This window comes from Pan paniscus, chromosome 7 (genome assembly GCF_029289425.2).
Source record: "Pan paniscus chromosome 7, NHGRI_mPanPan1-v2.0_pri, whole genome shotgun sequence".
Lineage (NCBI taxonomy): Eukaryota > Metazoa > Chordata > Mammalia > Primates > Hominidae > Pan > Pan paniscus.
In genome coordinates this window covers 89,569,149-89,592,755 of record NC_073256.2, presented here as the reverse complement: position 1 = coordinate 89,592,755, position 23,607 = coordinate 89,569,149, and the positions used below count along the sequence as shown (strand labels likewise).

The window sequence follows — 23,607 nt, the reverse complement described above, 5'->3', positions numbered from 1 at the left end:
CTATCACCACAGTCAATTTTAGATCAGTTTGATACATGTTTTTACTGAAATACAACAAACAGGAAAATGCACAAATCTACATGTAAAGTTCATATATTCACAAAGTGAATACACCTTTGTAATCACCATACATGAAAAAATAAAATGGTAGCTCCACCTTGGAAGCCTCCCTTATGTCCGTTCCTAAGCACTACTTCCTCCCTCTCCTAAAGGTAATCACATCCTGATTTCTTTTTTGTTTTTCTTTTGAGATAGGATCTCACTCTGTCACCCCTGTTGGTGTGCAGTGGTGAGATCACGGCTCACGGCAGCCTCCAATTCCTAGGCTCAGGTGTTCCTCCCACCTTAGTCTCCTGTCTCCTGAGTAATTGAGACCACAGGCACACACCAGCATACCTGGCTAATTTTTTTTATTATTTGTAGAAACATGGTCTCCCTGTGTTGCCCAGGCTAGTTTCAAACTCCTGGAAAGCGATCCTCCCACCTCAGCCACCCAGAGTTCTGGGATTACAGGCATGAGCCACCATGCCCAGCTTACATTCTGATTCTAATACTATGCTTTTGCCTGTTTGTGAGCTTTACATAAATGAAATTATACTGTATTTTTCTGTCTGACTTCATTTGCTCACATTAATTTGTGAGATCTATGATCTGTGTTGTAATTCACTTTTATTGCCATGTATGAATATACAATTTACCAATTATTTATTTATTTATTTATTTACTTATTTATTTTGAGACAGAGTTTTTCCCAGGCTGGAGTGCAATGGCACGATCTTGGCTCACTGCAACCTTGGCCTCCCGGGTTCAAGCGATTCTCTTGCCTCAGCCTCCCGAGTAGCTGGGATTACAGGCATGCGCCACGACACCCAGCTAATTTTGTATTTTTAGTAGAGATGGGGTTTCTCTGTATTGGTCAGGCTGGTCTCAAACTCCCGACCTCAGGTGATCCACCCGCCTCAGCCTCCCAAAGTGCTGGGATTACAGGCATGAGCCGTGGTGCCCGGCTGTTTTTATTTTTTTTTTTGAGACAGAGTTTCACTCTTGTTGCCTAGGCTGGAGTTCAATGGCACAATCTTGGCTCATGGCAACCTCCACCTCCTGGGTTCAAGCAATTCTCCTGCCTCAGCCTCCCGAGTAGCTGGGATTACAGGTGCCTGCCACCATGCCCGGCTAATTTTGTATTTTTAGTAGAGATGGGATTTCACCACGTTGGCCAGGCTGGTCTTGAACTCCTGACCTCGGGTGATCCACCTGCTTGGCCTCCCAAAGTGCTGGGATTACAGGTGTGAGCCACAGCACCCGGCCGCAATATACCCGTTTTACTGTTGATGATGGACATTTGAGTTTTTTCTTGTTTGGGCCTGGTCACATATAATGCTGCTACAAATATCCTCCTTGTACCTGTGTTTTGTTGAAGGTATATGCTGGGTATACCTTGGAATGGAATTGGTGGGTGAGAGCATATTTCTATATCCAAGTTTACAAAAAAAAGCAAGTAGTTTTATAAAATTGTTTACCAGTTTATACTTCTACCAGCCATGTATGAAAACTTCAGTTCCTGTACATACCTACCAAGCTGGTCTTACCAGTTTGTTGAGTGTTAACCATTACTTATTGTAGCGTGGCTTTAATTTGCATTTATCTGATAACCAGTGAGGTTGCGTTTCTTTTCCTGTTTTTATTAGCCATTATGGTATTTTTGTGAATTACAAATTCTAGACTTTTGCTTATTTTTCTGTTTGGTTAGTTGTTTTTTGAGACAGAGTCTTACTCTGTCGCCCAGGCTGGAATGCGGTGGCGCAATCTTGGCTCACTGCAACCTCTGCTTCCCTGGTTCGAGCAATTCTCCTGCCTCAGCCTCCCAAGTAGCTGGGATTACAGGTGCGTGCCACCACGCCCAGCTAATTTTTTGTATTTTTAGTAGAAATGGGGTTTTGTTAGCCGGGATGGTCTCAATCTCCTGAGACTTCGTGATCCACCCGCCTCGGCCTCCCAAAGTTCTGGGATTACAGGCTTGAGCCACTGCACCTGGCCCAGTTAGTTTTTTATGTTAATGATTTGTAGCCATTATGGTAGCTAATTTAACATACTTATTATAATCTAAAGTTTATCTGCATGTTTGCACTCTTCTTAAACACTACGACCTTAAAATGCTTTAACTCCCCATCACCTGCTTCCAAATTTATGTGTTGAATGCCTTGTAATTTCGTTCTGTCTTGTTTTATGTTACAAATTAGACATTTTGTGCTCATATTCTTATCACATCCAAAATTTAAAAAAGATCTAAAAACCAAAAATTTTTTTTGTAAGTTGGTCACAAAGTTTCCTGGTGGCAAAGCCTGTGACCTTGGGGCATTAGATTGCAGTATTCCTAAAAATCCTGTATATTGTAAGTATTCACATATTTTAGTGCTGATTACTAATGTGTTTGGTGGTGTGCTGCTTTATAAAAAATTTTTTTAAATCTAAAAAATTTTTAAGTCTGAAACATCTGCCCCAAAGAGTTTTTTCTTTTTCTTTTTCTTTTTTTTGAGATGGAGTTTCGCTCTTGTTGCCTAGGCTGGAGTGCAGTGGTGCAATATTGACTCACTGCGACCTCTGCCTCCCAGGTTCAAGCAATTCTCCTGCCTCAGCCTCCTGAGTAGCTGGGACTACAGACATCAGTCACAACGCCTGGCTAATTTTGTATTTTTAGTAGAGGCGAGGTTTCACCATGTTGGTCATGTTGGTCATGCTGGTCTCGAACTCCTGACCTCAGGTGATCTACCCGCCTCAGCCTCCCAAAGTGCTGGGATTATAGGTGTGAGCCACTGTGCCCATCCAAGAGCTGTTTCATAAGGAACTGTGGGCCTGTATTGTTTTATTCATTGTTTAGATGTACACACTTTAAGTATCTGCCCACCATTCTTTCATCTCAGATCTGTCCCTTGGGATAATTTTCCAGAAGGAATTCAGGGTTTAATCTTTTGTTGGTTACTGTTGGTAGTAAAACTTTTGTCTGCATGTATCTTTATTTCATCCATTTTTTTTTAAACTTCGTTTTGCTTGGTATAGGAGTTTAAATTGGCGGTTTTACTTACATAAAATATATTTTTACTGATTTCTAGTGCTGACATCATTGTTCTTAAAATGGTAGCCTTCTAATTTCTATAACTTTGTAGCTAATCTATCTTTTGTGTATGGCATTAGAATTAGCTTTTTTTAAAAAAATTTTTTTAGTATTTATTGATCATTCTTGGGTGTTTCTCGGAGAGGGGGATTTGGCAGGGTCATAGGATAATAGTGGAGGGAAGGTCAGCAGATAAACATGTGAACAAAGGTCTCTGGTTTTCCTAGGCAGAGGGCCCTGCCGCCTTCCGCAGTGTTTGTGTCCCTGGGTACTTGAGATTAGGGAGTGGTGATGACTCTTAACCAGTATGCTGCTTTCAAGCATCAGTTTAACAAAGCACATCTTGCACTGCCCTTAATCCATTTAACCCTTAGTGGACACAGCACATGTTTCAGAGAGCACGGGGTTGGGGGTAAGGTTATAGATTAACAGCATCCCAAGGCAGAAGAATTTCTCTTAGTACGGAACAAAATGGAGTCTCCTATGTCTACTACTTTCTACACAGACACAGTATCAATCTGATCTTTCTTTTCTCCACATTTCCTCCTTTTCTGTTCGACAAAACCGCCATCGTCTTCATGGCCCGTTCTCAATGAGCTGTTGGGTACACCTCCCAGACAGGGTGGTGGCCAGGCAGAGGGGCTCCTCACTTCCCAGACAGGGCGGCCGGGCAGAGGCGCCCACCACCTCCCAGATGGGGCGGCGGCCAGGTGGGGGCTGCCCCCCACCTCCCGGATGGGGCGGCTGGCCGGGCGGCGGCTGCCCCCCACCTCCCGGATGGGGCGGCTGGCCCGGCGGGGGCTGCCCCCCACCTCCCGGATGGGGCAGCTGGCCGGGCAGGGGCTGCCCCCCACCTCCGGGATGGGGTGGCTGCAGGGCGGAGACGCTCCTCACTTCTCAGATGGGGTGGCCCGTCGGAGACGCTCCGCACCTCCCAGACGGGGTGGCGGCGGGGCAGAGACACTCCTCAGTTCCCAGATGGGGTCGCGGCCGGGCAGAGGCTCTCTTCACATCTCAGATGGGGTGGCGGGGCAGAGGCGCTCCCCACATCCCAGACGATGGGCGGCCGGGCAGAGACGCTCCTCACTTCCTAGACGGGATGACGGCCGGGAAGAGGCGCTCGTGACTTCCCAGACTGGGCGGCTGGGCAGAGGGGCTCCTCACATCCCAGACGATGGGTGGCCAGGCAGAGACGCTCCTCACTTCCTAGACGGGGTGGCGGCCGGGCAGAGGCTGCAATCTCGGCACTTTGGGAGGCCAAGGCAGGCGGCTGGGAGGTAGAGGTTGTAGCGAGCCGAGATCATGCCACTGCACTCCAGCCTGGGCAACATTGAGCACTGAGTGAGTGAGACTCTGTCTGCAATCCCGGCACCTCGGGAGGCCGAGGCTGGCAGATCACTCACGGTCAGGAGCTGGAGACCAGCCCAGCCAACACGGCAAAACCCTGTCTACCAAAAGATACGAAAACCAGTCAGGCGTGGCGGCGCTTGCCTGCAATCCCAGGCACTGGCAGGCTGAGGCAGGAGAATCAGGCAGGGAGGTTGCAGTGAGTTGAGATGGCGGCAGTACAGTCCAGCCTCGGCTCAGCATCAGAGGGAGACCGTGCAAAGAGGGAGGGGGAGGGGGAGGGGAATTAGCTCTTTTTAATTGGTGTTTTATGCTTTCACAGTGATGTTTAAGTTTTGATTTCTTGTTTATGCTGCTTAGAATTAATTGGGCTTCATTGACCTGAAGGCTGATGTCTTTAACAATTCTGGGAGATTCTCAGGCGTTATTATTGTTGTTACTATTATTTTTTTTGAGATGGAGTCTTGCTCTGTTGCCAGGCTGAAGTGCAGTTGCGCAGTCTTGACTCACTGCAACCTCCATCTCCCGGGTTCAAGCAATTTCCTTGCCTCAGCCTCCCGAGTAGATGGGACCACAGGTGTGCACCACCACGCATTATTATTTAAGAAACATTTATAGAAAATGTTGCTTTCTGTTCTCTAATTTTTTTTTTTTTTTTTTTTTTGGTGTCTCTACCTTTCATATTTTCATTATCTGTTTCTCTGAGTTATATCCTGGGTAATTTCTTCAGACCATCTTCCTAAGTAGAAATTCTTTCTTCACCTGTGTTTAGTTTCTTTACTCATTGAGGTTTTCTTTTTTCTTTTAAAGAGACAGGGTCTCTCTCTGTCACTCAGGCTGGAGTGCAGTGGCTAGATCATAGCTCACTATAACCTGAACTCCTGGGCTCAAGAAATCTTTCCCCCTCAGTTTCTGGAGTAGCTAGGACTGCAGGTGCATACCACCACCATGCCGGGCACATTTTTTATTTTTTTGTAGAGATGTGGTCTCGCTGTGTGGCCCAGGTTGGTATTATACACCTGGCTGCAAGTGATCTTCCTGCCTTGGCCTCCCAAAGTGTTTGGATTACAGGCACAAGCCATTGTGCTCGGTGAAAAAATTTTTATTTAGATGTAATTTACATGTCATAAAATAGTCCCATTTCTACACTCGATAATTTAAATTTATTTACTCTGTTGTGCAACCATACCCTTAATCTGACTTTAGAACATCTTTATCATGCCCAAAAAGCAACCTTTGTGTCCATAAGTAGTCACTCTCCATTCTCCTTTCCCCAGCCCCTGGCAATCACCAGCTTACCTTCCATCTCTACAGATTTGCCTGTTATAGACATTTCATATCAGTGATATCATACAATATGTGGTCTTTTGTGACTGGCTTCATTCAAAAACATCATAATGTTTTCAAGGTTCATTTGTGTTGTAAAATGAGTCAGTACTTCATTCTTTTTGAAGGCGAAATAAAATTCCATTGCATGGTTGTCCCATTTTGTTCATTCTTCAGTTAGTGGGCATTTGGGTTGTTTTTTGGCATTATGAATAATGCTGCTATGAATGTTTGTATATATGTTTTTGTGTGAATGTGTTTTCATCATCCATTGAGTTATTTTTTAATTATACAAAAAATACACTTCTACATTTTTGTAAAACAGCCAAATAATATAAAGGCATGTAGTGCAAACAGTATGTCCTCTTTCTCCACTGCCATTTCCAAGTACAAAATAATTGAATGTGTTTTTGGTCCTTTGTACGCATTTATATGTTGTGTAATGACACCTCTTTTATTTTAACAAATTACATGTATTTTTGAGGCTTGCTTTTTCTTTATTTCAGTAGGTTTTGGAGTTCTTTATTTTTTTTTGTCAGTACTCACGTCCACGTCATTTTTTTTTTTTTTTTGAGACGGAGTCTTCCTCTGTCGCCCAGGCTGGAGTGCAGTGGCACCATCTCGGCTCACTGCAAGCTCCGCCTCCCGGGTTCACGCCATTCTCCTGCCTCAGCCTCCCGAATAGCTGGGACTACAGGCGCCCGCCACCACGCCCGGCTCATTTTTTATATTTTTAGTCGAGACAGGGTTTCACCATGTTAAGCCAGGATGGTCTCAATCTCCTGACCTCGTAATCCACCCGCCTCGGCCTCCCAGAGTGCTGGAATTACAGGTGTGAGCCACTGTGTCCGGCCCCACGTCATTCTTAACGGTTGCATAGTCTTAGTTTGCTATGCTATAATTTGTATAATTTACCTATTGATGGATATATATTTCTAGATTTTGTTTACAGTGAAGCTATTTTATATGTATCTTTCTACGATTCTGAGCAGTGAAATTGTTGCCTCAAAGGACAGAACTTGGATTTCTCCAGGATTTATATTTGTGTTCGTTTCTGCTGGTTGCCTTGAGGCCACCACTTCCTGGACTACTTTTTATTAAATCCTTGCTTAATGTTCTCAGGTAGCAGGAATTCAGGCTATGAATCCATGTGGGTTGAGGTTATGAAATTTCAGGGGAGAATTTTTTTCAGTTTAAAGTAGGCAAATTTCATTGTTGTCTCTTTGCCCATTTTCTTGTTCACCTTTACATTGAGGGATCATAGTTTCAGGTAGCTCCTCTGTTAGCATCTTCACTTTGGTTTTGCTATTGGATTTGTTTGAAATCTCCACGGCAAAATCCAGTCCTAATCCTTACATTTCAGAGTTCCTGCGTTCACTTTGTCTTTGTTTTCTCTGTAATTATCCGGGGTATATACTCTGCCATTGTGCTGGAAAAGAAAGTCTGGTTAGTCCTTGAAACATATTCTTCCTTGGCTTTGTGCATACCACAGTCCTGGTTTTTCTCCTCTTACCACTCTTCTTTTGGACACTACTGTACTCTGAAAGCATGGAGAAATTATTGGCACATTTGTCTCCTTTTGTGGGCTGTGGGCTCTTAAGAGCAGAAATCATTAAGTCTTGACACTTTTTCATTTGTCAGAATTTTAAAAAGTTTAGCTTAAACTAAGAATGAATACCTACATTGCATTCTCTTTCCTGAAAGGGAAAACAGTTTTAATAAGTAACTGTTAGAAATGTCATCAGAATTCAGTAGGAGGGAAAATGCTTCCTTACTCAGCCTGAGTTTAGTTCTGTTTAAAAAAAAAAATAGTAAAGCTAATACGTTGCCTCACATTTCCCTCTGAAAGGAGAAGTGGCCACTGTTAGAATTCTGTTTCTTAATGTTGTTAGGGAAAAATAATATCTACTTATTAGTGCAGTGCTATTAATATTAATGTGTATGGTGTTCCTGTTTTTTCCATCATGCGCTCCTATTTTTAACTTTCCATCTTTAGTTGGTTGTTAGATGAAATTGGAGAAAACATTCTTGGTTATTTTATATACAGTTGTATTAGCAACCATTATATATTCCCACATTTTTTAATGTTTTTTCTTCTCTTGTTTGTACTTTTAACTTCCCTGAATGAGGATTTCTACCCTTTAGGATAGTTTCTCAAAATGTCAAGTTGAGATAAAACTTTACAAAATGTGAGACCTCTATACCTCCCCCATCCCCTTAATTTGCTTTATTTTTCTTCATATTTTAATATATCATATAGTACAGTAGAGCCTTGAAACAACACGAGTTTGAACTCTGTGTGTCCATTTCTATGTAGATTTTTTTCCCCCAATTGCCAGCATTTTATACCTGAGTATTGGAGAGTTGACTTATCTGTATGCGGGTTCAGCCCCTGGGATATGTGGATTTTGGTATGCAAAAGGGGCAGGGCTGCAATCAAGCTCCTGAGGATACAAAAGAACAACTGGATACTTACTTGCTTTGTTTTTATTTATTGACTATCTCTTCCCTCACTGGAAAGTAAGTTTTTTACAAAGTAAGGAATTTTATCAATTTCTTGGTTGATATTTTGCCATTATTAGCATCTCAGAAGGATATATTCTGTTCTTCCAGTTTTGATTCATAACCACAAGAGTATCATTTGAATTTTTTGTGCTTTAATTTTCAACATGTGTTAATGTGGGATAATACTTTCAGAAATGAATTAGCTTAGAAGCCAAACTAATTTAGAAATGAATGAGCTTTGGCCGGATGTGGTGTCTCATGCTTGTAATCCCAGCCCTTTGGGAGGCCAAGGCAGGCGGATCACGAGGTCAGGAGATAGAGACCATCCCGGCTAACATGGTGAAACCCCGTCTCTACTAAAAATACAAAAAATTAGCCAGGTGTAGTGGCAGGCACCTGTACAGCTACTCAGGAGGCTGAGGCAGGAGAATGGTGTGAACCTGGGAGGCAGAGTTTGCAGTGAGCCGAGATCATGCCACTGCACTCCAGCCTGGGCGACAGAGCAAGACTCCTTCTTGGGGGGAAAAAAAAGAAAAGAAAAATGAATGAGCTTTTGGCCAGGCACGGTGGCTCAACACCTGTAATCCCAGTGCTTTGGGAGGCCAAGGCAGGTGGATCACTGAAGGCCAGGAGTTCGAGACCAGCTTGGCCAACATGGTGAAACCCCATTTCACCATGTTTAAAATACAAAATTTAGCCAGGTGTGGTGATGCATGCCTGGAGTCCCAACTACTCGGGAGGCTGAGGCATGAGAATCGCTTGAGCCCGGGAAATAGAGGCTGAGTGAGCAGAGATTGCACCACTGTACTCCATCCAGCCTGGGTGGCAGAGCAAGATTCTGTTTCAAAAAAAAAAAAACCAAGAAAGAAATGAATGAGCTTTTTAGGATGCTATTTTAAATACTTGTGGGTTTTTTGTGTTTTTTTTTTTGAGATGGAGTCTTGTGCTGTCGCCCAGGCTGGAGTGCAGTGGCATGATCTCGGCTCACTGCAAACTCTGCCTCCTGGGTTCAAGAGATTCTCCTGCCTCAGCCTCCCGAGTAGCAGAAATTACAGGCATGTGCCACCATGCCCGGCTGATTTTTTGTAATTTTGTTTAGTAGAGATGGGGTTTCACCATGTTGGTCAGGTTGGTCTCAAACTCCTGACCTCAAATGATTCACCCACCTTGGCATCTCAAAGTGCTGGGATTACAGGTGTGAGCCAATGTGCCAAAATACTTTTTTTTTTTTTTTTTTTAACTAGGAGCATTTTTAAAAAATGTCTTCCATGATTCAAAATAACCAGGATCATTTCATTTGATGTAGTAGTATTCATTCTAAACAGTAATGTTCCCTACTGAAGAACCAAGTAGTAGTGCTTTTTCAGTACTGATGTACCTATCATCACAGCTCTCTGAAATAGCAAACTTAAACTAATATGTAAATATGGGCATTTGTTACCGGTGGAGGGTGTCCAGGTTCTTGGCGTTTTGAAGAAAGAATTGGACAAAATGCACAAAGCAAGGAAAGAATGAAACAACAAAAGCAGAGCTTTATTGAAAATGAAAGTACACTCCACAGGGTTGGAGTGGCCAGAGCAGCCGCACAAGGGCCCCAGATACAGAATCTTCTTGGGTCCAAATACCCCCTAGAGGTTTCCCATTGGCCACTTGGTGTTCACTTCATGTAAATGAAGTGGTGGCCCACAATCAGTCTGATTAGTTGCAGAAAGCAGTCAATCAGAGGCTGAAGTGATGTTACAAAGGTTACAGTCCTGTGCAAACATCTGATTGACCTTTGATGTGAAGCAACCTTTACAGTGATTCTTGGAGAGGTGACAGTGCAAAATAGGGAGAAGTGGGTATATTAATCTCTTGAGCATCCTTTTGATGTTAACTTAAATTTACACCTCAACCCCTGTAGTAAGTCCCAGTCATAGGGGAGAGTAAATTTCAGGAATAATCCTTCACATGCATTCAAGCAGAAAAAAGTTTTAGGAACTGAACCCGTGTCATCTCTTTTTCTTTCCCTAGAGACGTGGTCTCACTCTGTTGTGCAGGCTGGTCTCGAATTCCTGGGCTTAAGTAATTCTCCTGCCTTGGCCTCCTAAAGTGCTGGGATTACAGGTGTAAGCCACTGTGCCTGGGCTGGTGTCACTCTTAAGTTTAGGGTCGCATATCACAGGCTGTTGTAGTGATCTAGAGTAGAGATTTTCAACCAAGGTATTATGACATACAGATCTGGCATTCCGTTTTGTGGTATGTCCCAATACATTGACAATAGTTAATTATGGAATTTGTCAATGGTTTTCTTACCAGGGGGGAAAAAAAGGAATAAATTAGTGTGGTTTCATATCATTTATTTTTATGATGAGGAAGGAGAGAAAGGGAGCTGGCTGCTAGCTGGACTATAAAATCACTGAAAAGCCGAGCCAGTTCTGAAAGTATGTAATCATTTACATACCATTATTGGTATTTAGATGTATCAGAATCCTTCTTACTGAATTTGTAAACCTTGGGTATCTTAGAAGAGCTCAGATTCTTGGGTGCTTTGCAGACTTGAACCAACACAAGGTAAGGGCTAGAGTTTTCAGGTTTTCTCCAGATTTGAGATGCTTCAAAACATTTACATTCTGGACCTGACTGGCTTTTTTGGATGGAAGAATAAAAAAAAGGAAACAGCCTCTTCTGGAATGAGATTCTTTTGCAAATAACTTTAGGCCTTTTCGCCCTGGGAGGATAGATGTCTGTGCACTCCTATGCAAATTCTGGGAATAAAGTGCATATTTAAAGATTTGCTGAAGTCATGTGTTTTGGGGTAGGTGTTAAATACCAAGATAAGAATCAGTTATTAAATTTACTCAGGGCTGGGGGTGCAATGGCTTGCGCCTGTAATCCTAGCACTTTGGGAGGCTGGGGTGGGAGGATCACTTGAGACCAGGCCAGGCAGCACAGCTACAACCTGTCTCTACAAAGTATATATTTTTAAATCAATTTTAAAAAGTTACTCAGAAACATATTCGAAGTTTTATTTTTCAGTAGACTTAGGAAAATTAAACTCTTTAATACCACTTCATAATTTTTTTTTTTTAAAAGACAAGAGTCTCACTCTGTTGCCCAAGCTTGAGTGCAGTGGCACGATCTTGGCTCACTGGAACCTCCGCCTCCTGGGTTCAAACATTTCTCCTGCCTCAGCCCCCTGAGTAGCTGGGATTACAGACACATGCCACCACGCCTGGCTAATTTTTATGTTTTTAGTAGAGACAGGGTTTCACTGTGTTGGCCAGGCTGATCTCGAACTCCTGACCTCAGGTGATGCACCTGCCTCGGCCTCCCAGAGTGCTGGGATTACAGGCATGAGCCACCGTACCCCACCCACTTCATTTTTTTAAATGCACTTTTTCCATATTTTAACATCTTTCAAATCAGGATATGTGTTATTGAAGGTGTGTCATTGTTTAATTGGCAGCAGTTTTTCTTTCCTAGTGACACATAAAATGATGATGCATCTTACAATTGATGGCGTGTCTTAGATTCAGAGGAGAGTAGTATATTTGTGGTTAATTTTCCCATACCTCACCAATTTTGGGACAGACAAGGGTAATATTTGGCTATGAACCACTGGAACCTAATTTCTCATGTCCTCTTCTCCCTTTTCCCCCATGGTTTCTGGGTGTTTCTGCTGCTTTACTTACAGTACTTAACATTCTGCAGTTATTTTCCATTTTGTAGTTATCTCAATCTGTAGCTGCCATTTTCCCTACCACTTGGGAAAGCAGGCCAGTATGGCCATGATGGTTTTATAAGCCAGTGGTGTCATACCTTTAGCAAGTGTTCTGTCCTAAATACTAGTGTTTCTCAACAAATTTGTTAATACTTTGTCTTCATTTATAGGTGAATGCAGCCTCATGTGATTATAGCTTTCTGGATTGTGTGACCTCTAAAAGGTCATACTAGTTCTTCATATTTACAAACAAAATGTGAATTTTCATTTATCTTTACATGCAGCTCTTTAAATCATTTTCTTTCAGCTCTTCTATGTCTACATTTGGGAAACTTAGAACTAGTTTTTTAGAATCACGACTTCAGGATTTTTCCTGCCCTGACTAATGAACTGTTGTTCTGGGAAGAATGCAACTAAGGGTGAATTCTGTTTTTGTGAATCTGCAGAACAGATACTACACATTGCTTGACCTTTCACTGTTTGTATCTTTTTAAAAAATGTTTTATTTGTGAATGTAGTATGTACTCATTTAACCCCCCAAATGCTGGCCCTTCTCTCTCACTATTTCAGGGGATGTGAATATGCAAGGCAGTTTATTGCCTAGTAGCTAAGAAGGCTGGGGGCTGGCATGAATTGTCTTTTTTTAATGTAATAATTCCACCCCCTCAGTAAAAAAGCATGGTCCAGTGAATGTCTTAGATTGTGACTTAGTGATATTGATGAGGAAGTAGATGACAGTCCCTTCTGGGATGGAGGGGAGGATGGAGCAGTGGTCCTGTATTATCTATCAGTGCGTAACAAACCCTTAAACTTAGCGATTTAAAACAACAAATGTTATTTCACAGTTCCGAGGGTCAGGAATCAGAGGCATAGTTGTTTGATTCTGGCTTAGGGTCCCTCTTGAGTTTGCAGGTAAGGTACTCGCTAAGATAGTAGTCATCTGAAAGCTTTACTTGAATTGAAGGATCTGCCTACAAATCATCACATGGTTATTGGTAGGAGGTTTCAGTTCCTCACTATGAAGGCCTCTGAATTAGGCTGTTCTCAACATGATAGCTTGATTCCTCCAGAGCAAGTGATTTGAGAGAGAGAATTACCAAGACAGAAACCATAGTGTTTTGTTTTGTTTTGTTTTGTTTTGTTGTTTTTTGAGGCGAAGTCTCGCTCTCTCGCCCAGGCTGGAGTGCAGCAGCTTGATCTCACTCACTGCAACCTCCGCCTCCCGGGTACAAGCAATTCTCCTGTCTCAGCCTCCCGAGTAGCCAAGATTACAGACGCATGCCACCACGCCCAGCTGATTTTTTGTATTTTTAGTAGAGACAGGTTTTCACCATATTGGTCAGGCTGGTCCCGAATTCCTGACCTCAGGTGATTCACCCACCTCGGCCTCCCAAAGTACTGGGATTACAGGCATGAGCCACCGCACCCGGCCACAGAAACCATAGTTTTTAAAATAATCTAATCTTGGGAGTGACACACCATTTCTGCTGTATTCCATTGGTCACACAGATCAGCTCTGAGGGAGGGAACTACACAAGGGTGTGAATACTAGGACCTTTAGAGTTTGTTGGGAATTATCTTGAAAGTTGGCTATCACAGGTCCCTTCCTTTGTGGAGATGAAAGAAGTCTAAGGGTAAAGAGAAACTTTTTTTTTCTATAGAACCCTTTTCCATTATGTTCAGGAGACCAGGGATGATATACCAATAAAGCGCTTTTTTAGTTTAGTTTGCTTTTGTTGTCTTGTGTTTCGCTTGGTAGTTATGCAGATTGATTCTCCTTTATATTCTTGCTTCTCCTACTAAGAAGGATTATCCTTCTTGACTTAGTAAAGTTCTCAAGATCTGGAAGATTTCTGCAGCAGTGTTTCCCAAAATATGGTCCTTGAAACAAGGCTTGAGACGCTCTACAAAGGGTTCTATTATCTTTGGAAACCTCTTTTTTGTTGTTGTTGGGAGTTTTTTGTTTATTTTATTTTATCGAGATGGAGTCTCACTCTATAGCCCAGGCTGCAGTGCATTCACGTGATCTAGGCTCACTGCAACCTCCGCCTCCCGAGTTCAAGCTATTCTTGTGCCTCAGCCTCCCGAGTAGCTGGGATTACAGGCGCATGCCACCACTCCTAGCTAATTTTTGTATTTGTAGTAGAGACGGGGTTTTGCCATGTTGCCCAAGCTAGTCTTGAACTCCTGACCTCAGGCATTACATGCTCCTTGACCTCCCAAAGTGCTGGAATTACAGGCTTGAGCCACTGTGCCTGGCCTTGTTTAATGTTATTAGAGACAAGTTCTTGCTGTGTTGCCCAGGCTGGACTCCAGCTTCTAGACTCAAACAATTCTCCTGCCTCAGCCCCCTGAGTAGCTGGGACTACAGGCATGCATCACTGTGCTCAGCTATTTTTGGAAACCTCTTTATGTCATCTTGCCTTTGGACAATGACTGTACAAGTTAGTATATGGAAAGTTCTGTTGAAGAAGCCAGTTCTTTGTTTGACCCAGTTTTTAAAAAAATGTACGTGATCACAGAACCCTGATTTGTGAATATCAGTAGAAAATAATTAAAACCTTGTTCTAACAGAAATTTGCATAAATTTGTCTTTATTCAAAACAAATTATTTAAGCAAATTTAAAGTCCATTACAGTGATTCACAACACAGTTTTCTATCTGTAGTGGTGTTGGATGGCTAAGCTTATTTTAAGTGTCATAAATTGAAAAGACGTAGAAACATTACTTACTGATAGTAATATTTCATTGTCCAGAAAAAACAGAAACCAATTTTTAAGCAGAGAACTCTTAAGAAATGAACAGATATCCATACTTGTCTTCTTCACTTTAAGAAAAGACTTACGCTGGGTGTAGTGTAGGTGCCTGTTGTCCCAGCTATTTGGAAAGCTGCGGCAGGAGTTCTGGGCTGTCATGCACTATGTCGATAGGGTGTCCACATTGAGTTCGGCATCAATATGGTGACCTCTTGGGAGCGAGGGACCACCAGGTTGTCTCAGGAGGAAGGGTGAACGATCCAGGTCAGAAACAGAGCAGGTCAAAACTCCCATGCCAATCAGTAGTGGGATTGCACCTGTGTACTCCAGCTTGGGCAACGTAGCGAGACCCTGTCTCTGAAAAAAAAGTCATATTAAGACTCTTTATAATCTTGCATGCAATTTTAATAACATTAGTTATTTGGTTTTAAAATTCATAAATTAGGGACTACTGTGTTTTGTTTTGTTTTTTTTTTGTTTTTGCCTGGTTGTACACTGAAAAAGCATGTCCACTGATGATAACAAGGGAAGAGGTGTACAATAAAAGCTGTACAAATAAGCGTGCAAAATACGTAGCCATTTTAGGATACCTAATATGTAGGAAGAAAACCTTAACATATCTCAGATCATAATATGTTGTATTCTGATGTTCTACTATAAACGATGTTCATTAACAATAACCTTGAAATATTAAACTCTGCAGGTGATCATTATATATTAAAATTACTTTAAAATTTTTTAAAAATTATACATATAAAATCGTTTAAAATTTTATTAATATTTTCTTTTCTTTTTTCTTATTTCATTCTCGTCACAAGGCATAAAATTTTTGAAAGGCTTTTTGCATAAAGGGTTACTTTTAGAGTTTCTCTGGAAAGCTTGTCTGTGAAATGACATTCTTTAAGGATTATGGAGAACTATGGCTTTTTTTTTTTTTTTTTTTTTTTGAGGTGGAGTCTCACTCTGTCACCCGGGCTGTAGTGCAGTGGCGCAGTCTCAGCTCACTGCAACCTCTGCCTCCCGGGTTCAAGCGATTCTTCTGCCTCTGCCTGCTGAGTAGCTGGGACTACAGGCACGCGCCACCACGCCTGGCTAATTTTTTTAGTATTTTTAGTAGGGTTTCACCATATCGGCCAGGCTGGTCTCGAACTCTTGACCTTGCGATCCTCCCGCCTTGGCCTCCCAAAGTGCTGGGATTACAGGCGTGAGCCACAACGCCCAGCCGAACTATGGGTTTTATAATTAGAAAGCAGCAAAGGAAGCACTGCTAAAACTTTTAAGCACTTTTAACTCAAGCTGTTAAGACCTTACAAGCAGGTTGAGCATCCCCAATCTGAAATGTGAAATGCTCCAAAATCTGAAACATTTTAAGTAGCAACATGACACTCAAAGGTAATGTTCATTGGAGCATTTCAGATTCTGGCTTTTTAGATTTGGGATGCTCAACCAGTAAATCCGAAACAGTTCTGGTCACAAGCAGTTCAGATAATGGCTACTCGACCTACAACCTCAATATAGTAGCTATGATGTCTTGATGTTGTATAGGTAACTGCCTATTTGTCATAACTGCTTTACAGCATCAGTGTTGAAATATTTTTTCCAGTGTGGAAGAAATCGATTCGTTTTGTGAACTGAAACTTCAAAGCTATTTTTTTAATGTAAGGTTAGCCATTATGCAAAACTTACTGGTCAAGCAGTTAATAAAATACACGTATCCCATTGAAGAGAATACACATATCCCATTCAGTTTTTGTACATAACAAGGCAATTAGAAACCCTGAAAGTTTATTTGCTTCTTTTTGTTATGATTTTTCTAATTTTTGTTTTATTTTTGAGACAGAATCTCACTCTGTAACTTAGGCTGGAGTGCAGTGGTACAACTATAGTTCACTGCAGCCTTGGCCTCCTGGGCTCAAAAGATCCTCCTACCTTATCCTCTGAAGTATCTGGGAGTACAGGTGCATGCCCCTACACCTGGCTAATATATATATATATATAATTTTTTTTTTTTTTTTTTTTGTAGAGACAGGGTCTCACTATGTTACCCAAGCTGGTCTCAAACTGCTGGGCTCAAGCATTTTCCCCATCTCTCCCTCCCAAAGCGCTGAGATTGTATTCATGAGCCACCACACGTAGCCTACTTTCTTTCCTTCATAAATCTGCCAGTCTTTGGGAACTTGTGTTAAAAATTCTAGAAGCTTTTCTAGCTGTAGTTTGAACATCAGGTTGAACTTTCTCTTCTTTTGCAGTTTGCTTGTATTTTAAAAGCAAATCAGGGCTGGCACAGTGGCGCACACCTGTAATCCTTTGAGAAAGCAGGGTGGAAGGAGCACTTGAGGCCAGGAGTTTAAGACCAGCCTGTGCAACATAGTGAGACCCTGTCTCTACAAAAAAAATTTTTTTTTTTTTTTTAGTTAGCCAAGCATGGTGTTGAACACCTGTAGTCCTAGCTACTCAGGAGACTCAGGCAGAAGGACGGCTGGAGCCCAGAAGTTCCAGGCTGCAGTGAGCTAGGATTGTGCCACTGCATGCCTCCTGGAGTGACAGAGTGAGGCCCTGTCTCTTAAAAAATAAACAACAACAAACCTAGTCAAACTTTAAGCAGCTACTGTAGCTGTTGTACTTCGTGAGATTGAAAATCCAGTCCTGGAGTTCCTGGAACATCAGAGGATGTGGTTCTTCCAGGATCTTTTCGTTGAGTGAAAAGATCTTTTGTTGAGTGAAAATAAATTCTTTTTGACTTGTGACGCGGCCTTACTGGAAAGAAAGGTCACGTAGACCTCCTTTGCCTTTTCTTGCATCTGCTTATCTTGCATTAAAAAAAGAAATCTTTACATGCTAGCCAAAACAAAATATTTTCTTCATTGAATATCTTTTTAAAAAATTTCCTTAATCTTTTCATGCCTTCTAGGTCTTCCAGCAGATTCTCCAGGAAAGCCACCCATTTGGCTGTGCTCTTGAGGCCCTGGTGGCTGCTGCCAGAACTACTATTACTGTCATAGATGTATTTACTGGTTTATAGGAAAGAATATTATAATGCATACAGATGAAGAAGTACATGAGGGAAGGGATGTGGAGTTTCCATGTTCCGTTCCAGATGTGCCACCCTCCAGGAAACTCCATACATTCAGCTGCCTGGAAGCTCTAGTGTTGAAATAGTTTGACAATAGATTGTGAATTATAGGACAGGCTATTCAAATTTTGAGCAATATGTATATAGGATATATAAGGGGCTAGTAAAGAGAAAGGTATGAACATTTGGAGGAAATTTAATGATTTCAGATTGTAGAAGGATATTATCAAGGATAACTGGAAAGATGTTATGTTGTTTTTTTAAAAGTACAGGCTGAGTGTGGTAGCTCACACTTGTAATCTCAGCACTTTGGGAAGCAGAGGTTGGGAGAATTGCTTGAGGCCAGGAGTTCACTACCAGCCTAAGCAACAAAGTGAGAACCCCATCTCTACCAAAAAAAAAAATTAGCTGGGCATTGTGGTGTGCGCCTGTAGTCTCAAGCTACTTGGGAGGCTGAGGTGGGAGGATTCCTTGAGCCCAGGAGTTTGAGGATGTGGTGAGCTGTGATCACACCACTGTACTCCAACCTGGGTGACCCAGACCTAGTCTCAAAAAGGACAAATTATTATTGATGTTCTTTTCTAGAAACGACTACAGAAAGAACTGTTGGCTTTGCAAAATGACCCACCTCCTGGAATGACCTTAAATGAAAAGAGTGTTCAAAATTCAATTACACAGTAAGTATTTAATTTTTAAAGGGCTCTTTGTTTTATTACCAATAATGTATGAATGTTCACCCGCTTTTTAAAACTACAAAATTATTTTCACATTTCATTCTTTCACCAAGAGGTAAATACAGTAAACAGATCTTATTCTGTGCATTTATATATATAATCAATTTTGTTTTACGGCATTATAAACGTTGCATAATTTGTAAAGCTGTTTTTAAACTATCTTTGGTACATTTTTAAAAAATTTTGTTTAACTGAGTGGCACTGACTTTGTTTATGAAGTGATCCTCATCTATAATATTAAAGAACTGTTTGGTGTGAGGTTTTATCAAATTAAAAATATGTATCTATTTAGGCATATGAAGAGAGTAATAGTCAAGAGGTATCCCATGCCCTAAAAACATCAATTGCATCCTGTACAGAAGGGCAACAAAGTGAAAGTGTGACTCTCAGCAGTCATTTAATAATTTTATTAGACAGTGGTAAATGTTCTGAAATCGTGGAGAAATCTAAAATAATTTATCCTCCACTTAAAAAAAACCTCTAAAAAGAAAAGGAAAAGTAGCCAATAAGATACAAATTGATTGTAAACCAACTTGTAGGACAAATGAGCCAATTCAAATATTTAGTGTAGTCTAGGTCCAGGGAGTGAAAGTGACCAAAATTCATATAACTTACCCTTTCAGAGGAAACAGTTTTGGGTACCTTTGACTTTGGCATTTGTATCAGTACCTAAGACAGGGGTCAAAGCTTTAAGAACAAGCATATTACGAATGGATGTATAGACTCTTTTGGAAAAAAAAAAATGTAATACACGTCTTTAACTCTAACAGTCACTTAAAAATATTGTTGAGTTCTAAACTGATTTTTTGTATATATCATACATAGAAAATATTAAACTCTTGTTCTAAAACAACCAAAAATGGAGCATACATTTAGAGTGGCATTTGTTGCATATTATTAAACAAATGAAACTGACTTTTTTTTCATCCTGATGCAGATTATATCCCATTTTAATCTTTTTCCTCTCTCCTTTTCTTAACCTACCTCAGAGTATCCTGTAACAGCTGTCCCTATAGTTCTCAAGGAAAGTGATAATAATGAGATTACTTCTTCTTTCATCGTTTATTTTTTTGGGAGGATGGGGAAACCACACAACACAATAATTTATAAAAAGTTAAAGGACTGTTTTAAATTTTTACAAATAGAAACATTTTAATAGATTACCAGGTAGTTATACCACAAATTATAACAGCCAAAGCAACAATACCTTTGTTGTAGAGTAAATCCTATTATATTGAGATATTGGTCAGGCAAGAATTTTTCTTTTAAAATAATTTATTGTAAATGAACCATAAAATTTTTACCTTTGTGCCATCTTCTAGGCTATAAAATAGTCTTATAAAGAATCAGATTGTTAAGAGTATATGAAATGTGGATATGGATGTGGAAGATCCATAACGAGGATGATGAAAGCACATTAAGAAGCTTTCTGATGGGTACAAAAAATAGAATGAAGAAGATCTAGTATTTGAGAGCACAACAGGGTGACTATAGTCAACAATAATTTATTGTGCATTTTCACATAACTAAAAGTATAATTGGATTGTAACAGAAAGGATAACTGCTTGAAGTGATGGATACCCCATTTACCCTGATGTGATTATTATGCATTGTGTGCTTGTATCAAAATATCTCATGTGCCCCAAAGATATATACACCTACTTTGTACCCACAAAAACAATTTTTTTAATTTTCTGGAAGAAATTTGGTAGCATATATTGAGACCTTAAAAAATGTGAATACTATCATGTTTGACCTACCATACACCATCCTAGGAAAGTAACAGATCTAGAAAAAGACTTAGAACTAACTATACTCATTTCAACATTGCTAATTCTAGGGATAATTTGGGAATAGTGTAAATGTCAATAATATGGAAAAGGTTTGTCAAGGCAGTGCAGTGAAATGGCATCACTTGAATTATAGTCTGTAGTCAGCATGTAAGGTAAAAATTTTGTATAGTTATAATTACCTTTGAAAAATCCTTTAGGAAGACCTTACTGGTATGTATCCTCTTTTAATAAATCCACCAAAGCCAGTTTTTCCTCCAGAGTGGAATAGATGGTTGTGTCTTTGATTAAGAACCATGATGTGTGAAGAAATAAAAAAAATTCTAATGCTTAAACATTAGAATTACAGAGTACTAGGTACTCACAGGTGTTAAAGAACTGAGACTAATTGAGAGAACAACATGTGTAGTCTCATTGCATCCTTACTCTGGGGCATATGCTTGTGATTGGAATCATAAACCCTGATGGTTTAAATTGATGTAATTTAAGTGTGCACAAAATGAAGCTACTGGGCTGCCATTTCATATAGGCTTCGATGGTATAGGAAACAGCAAAATGACTAGAATGAAATATACCCCCAAAAACTTTAACAGTGGTTATCACTGGGTGATTTTTGTTTATACTTTTCTGAAGTTTCTACAATGAACATATCTTAACTTTTTTAACTAATACAAACTTATTAGTCCTGGCATGGTGGCTCATGCCTGTAATCTCAATGCTTTGAGAGGCTGAGGCGGGGCAGGAGGATCCCTTGAGCCCAGGAGTTCAAGACCGGACTGGGCAACATAGGGAGATCCCATCTCTACTGAAAAAAAGAAAAAAATTAAAAGTTGGCTGGGCATAGTGGTGTGCACCTGTGGTCCCAGCTACTTGGGAGTCTGAGGTGGGGGAGTCACTTGAGCCCAGGAGGTCAAGGCTGCAGTGAGCCCTGATTGCACCACAGTACTCCAGCCTGGGTGACAGAGTGAGACCCTGTCTCAAAACAAAAGGATTATTAGAAAGTACCATGCACAGGCCAGGTGCGGTGGTTCACACCTGTAATCCCAGCACTTTGGGACGCCGAGGCGGGCAGATCACCCGAGTTCGGGAGTTCGAGACCAGCCTGAAAAACATGGAGAAACACCCTCTCTACAAAAATACAAAAAATTAGCCGGGCGTGGTGGCTCATGCCTGTAATCCCAGCTACTTGGGAGGCTGAGGCAGGAGAATCACTTGAACCCAGGAGGCGGAGGTTGCGGTGAGCCGAGATCACGCCATTGCACTCCAGCCTGGGCAACAAGAGCAAAACTCTGTACCAAAAAAAAAAGAAAGTACCATGCACCATGTTGAAAGTTATGCTGCCTTTGACCTCGTGTCAGTATCTGCATGTCATGCAGATATTACAAGGATTGATGAGATACTTGCTTAGCTCTTTATTTTTAAAAGCTGTGCTTGTTTGTATAGGTTACATGTTAATTTATGTTATGTGTCCTAAAATTACCATATAAACAGAATGAAAGACCACCGTTTTTCCTGGGAATATAGTGCCTAGTGGATGTGGGTGGAAAAATAAGAAAGGAATTTCGAAGATTAAGAAGGACCTAATATATAAAGAGATAGTTTTTTGTTTTGTATGCAGCTTTTGCATTGCATTTAATTTACCATGTATTGACTCTGAGTCAGGAATGTGCTAGGTTTTTTACGTATGTAGGGTCATTTATCTTTCCAACACTATGAGGTGATTATCTTCTGTTTTATTATTGAGGTAGTTAAAACTGGAGAGATAACATAACTTGTTCACACAATGAGTTAAGATTAACTATAACTGCCACTTCAGTATAACTTCAGTTATAACTGTCTAATTTCACTATAAAATATTATCTCTTGGGTCTGTGGTCGTATCTTTTATTACCATGTATGGTACTCGGCGTGCATTCTTAAAATGAATAGCCATGCTCTTAAGAGTCTGTATACTGTAGCTGATTTCTTTTAGAGAATAGGTACATTTATTATTTTACATAATCCTAGGTTCATAGTATGTATGGTGATGACTAGAATCCCAACACTGTATTTTCTATCTTCCTTTTGTTTTCTTGTATTTTAAATACAAGAAAGTTTAATAACTGAAAAGTTCAAGAGAATTGCCCAGGTGTACAAGAATTATAAGTGACAGAGCTATAATTAGGAACACATTGTTAATGACTTCAATTCACTTTTGCTTCTAATGCTGCCCTGTTATCTTTGCTGTCATTATCCCTTATTCTTCCCCCATCTTAAAGAAAATAACAAGAATAGTATATAAACTGTAAATAACACATTTATGTTTATGATTGTTATATATGAAAACAAAGGCTTGCATAGATGCCATAGAAATGGGCTTTATTAAACAATTGAAACATAGTGAGAGATAAAGGAAAGTCACTACAAAGCCTTGCTTAATCATCAGAGTAAGTGGAATGATGTCAGTTTAGCTCCCCTTGCCCTGTTAATCTTCTCTAGAATGTTGATGAAAAAAATAAGTCTGACAGCTACGGTTCTCTGTGGTCATTGTCTATACGTATTTCTCCATGGCTTCCACCAGTAATAATCAGAGGCAGTTGCTTTGTTTGATGTTATGTATAGAATACGTAATATCAGCATTGTAGAAATGGTACTTTGAAAAAATAAGGTAGTATAAATCAATTAGGAGGAGCACAGGCTTTGGTGTCAGTGCACCTTAGTTTGAGGTCTGTTTGTTTGTTTATTTTGAGACAGTCTTGCCCTGTAGCCCAGGCTGGAGTGCGGTGGCACGATCTTGGCTCACTGCAACCTCTGCCTCCCGGGTTCAAGCGATTCTCCTGCCTCAGCCTCCTGAGTAGCTGGGATTACAGGTGCACACCACCATGCCTGGCTAATTTTTGTATTTTTAGTAGAGACCGGTTTCACCATGTTGGTCAGGCTGGTCTTAAACTGACCTCGTGATCCGCCTGTCTTGGCCTCCCAAAGTTCTGGGATTACAGGCGTGAGCCACCACACCCGGCCTTGGGTTTTATTTAGTTTGCTTTTTTAGACCTGGCTCTGTCTTTTGCTAGCTGTCTGACCTTGATCTGGTTATTTCACCCCTGAGTGTCAGAGAAGGGGATAGGTCATGAGAATTAACAGTAAGAGAGTTATTGGGAGGCTGGCATGTGCTGTTACACATAACCAACTCTTGTCCTAGTGCTTAGTGTATAGGAAGTACTTGGTGTCCTCTTTTCTCCTCCTTACCCCAGTCTCTATTATCTTAAGTTTTTAATTTGCCTT

At 40.8% G+C, this 23,607-nt stretch overlaps 1 protein-coding gene across 3 annotated transcripts in view; it reads left to right on the top strand.

Moving 5' to 3' along the window:
• Positions 1-23,607, top strand: part of UBE2W (ubiquitin conjugating enzyme E2 W) — a 97,382-nt gene that overhangs the window by 28,739 nt on the left and 45,036 nt on the right. For all 3 annotated transcript variants that reach the window (XM_057303029.2, XM_003831319.5, XM_034966245.3), the window contains one exon: positions 18,408-18,499. In XM_057303029.2, the coding sequence (XP_057159012.2) occupies positions 18,408-18,499 (92 nt within the window). The remainder of the gene's footprint in view (positions 1-18,407; positions 18,500-23,607) is intronic.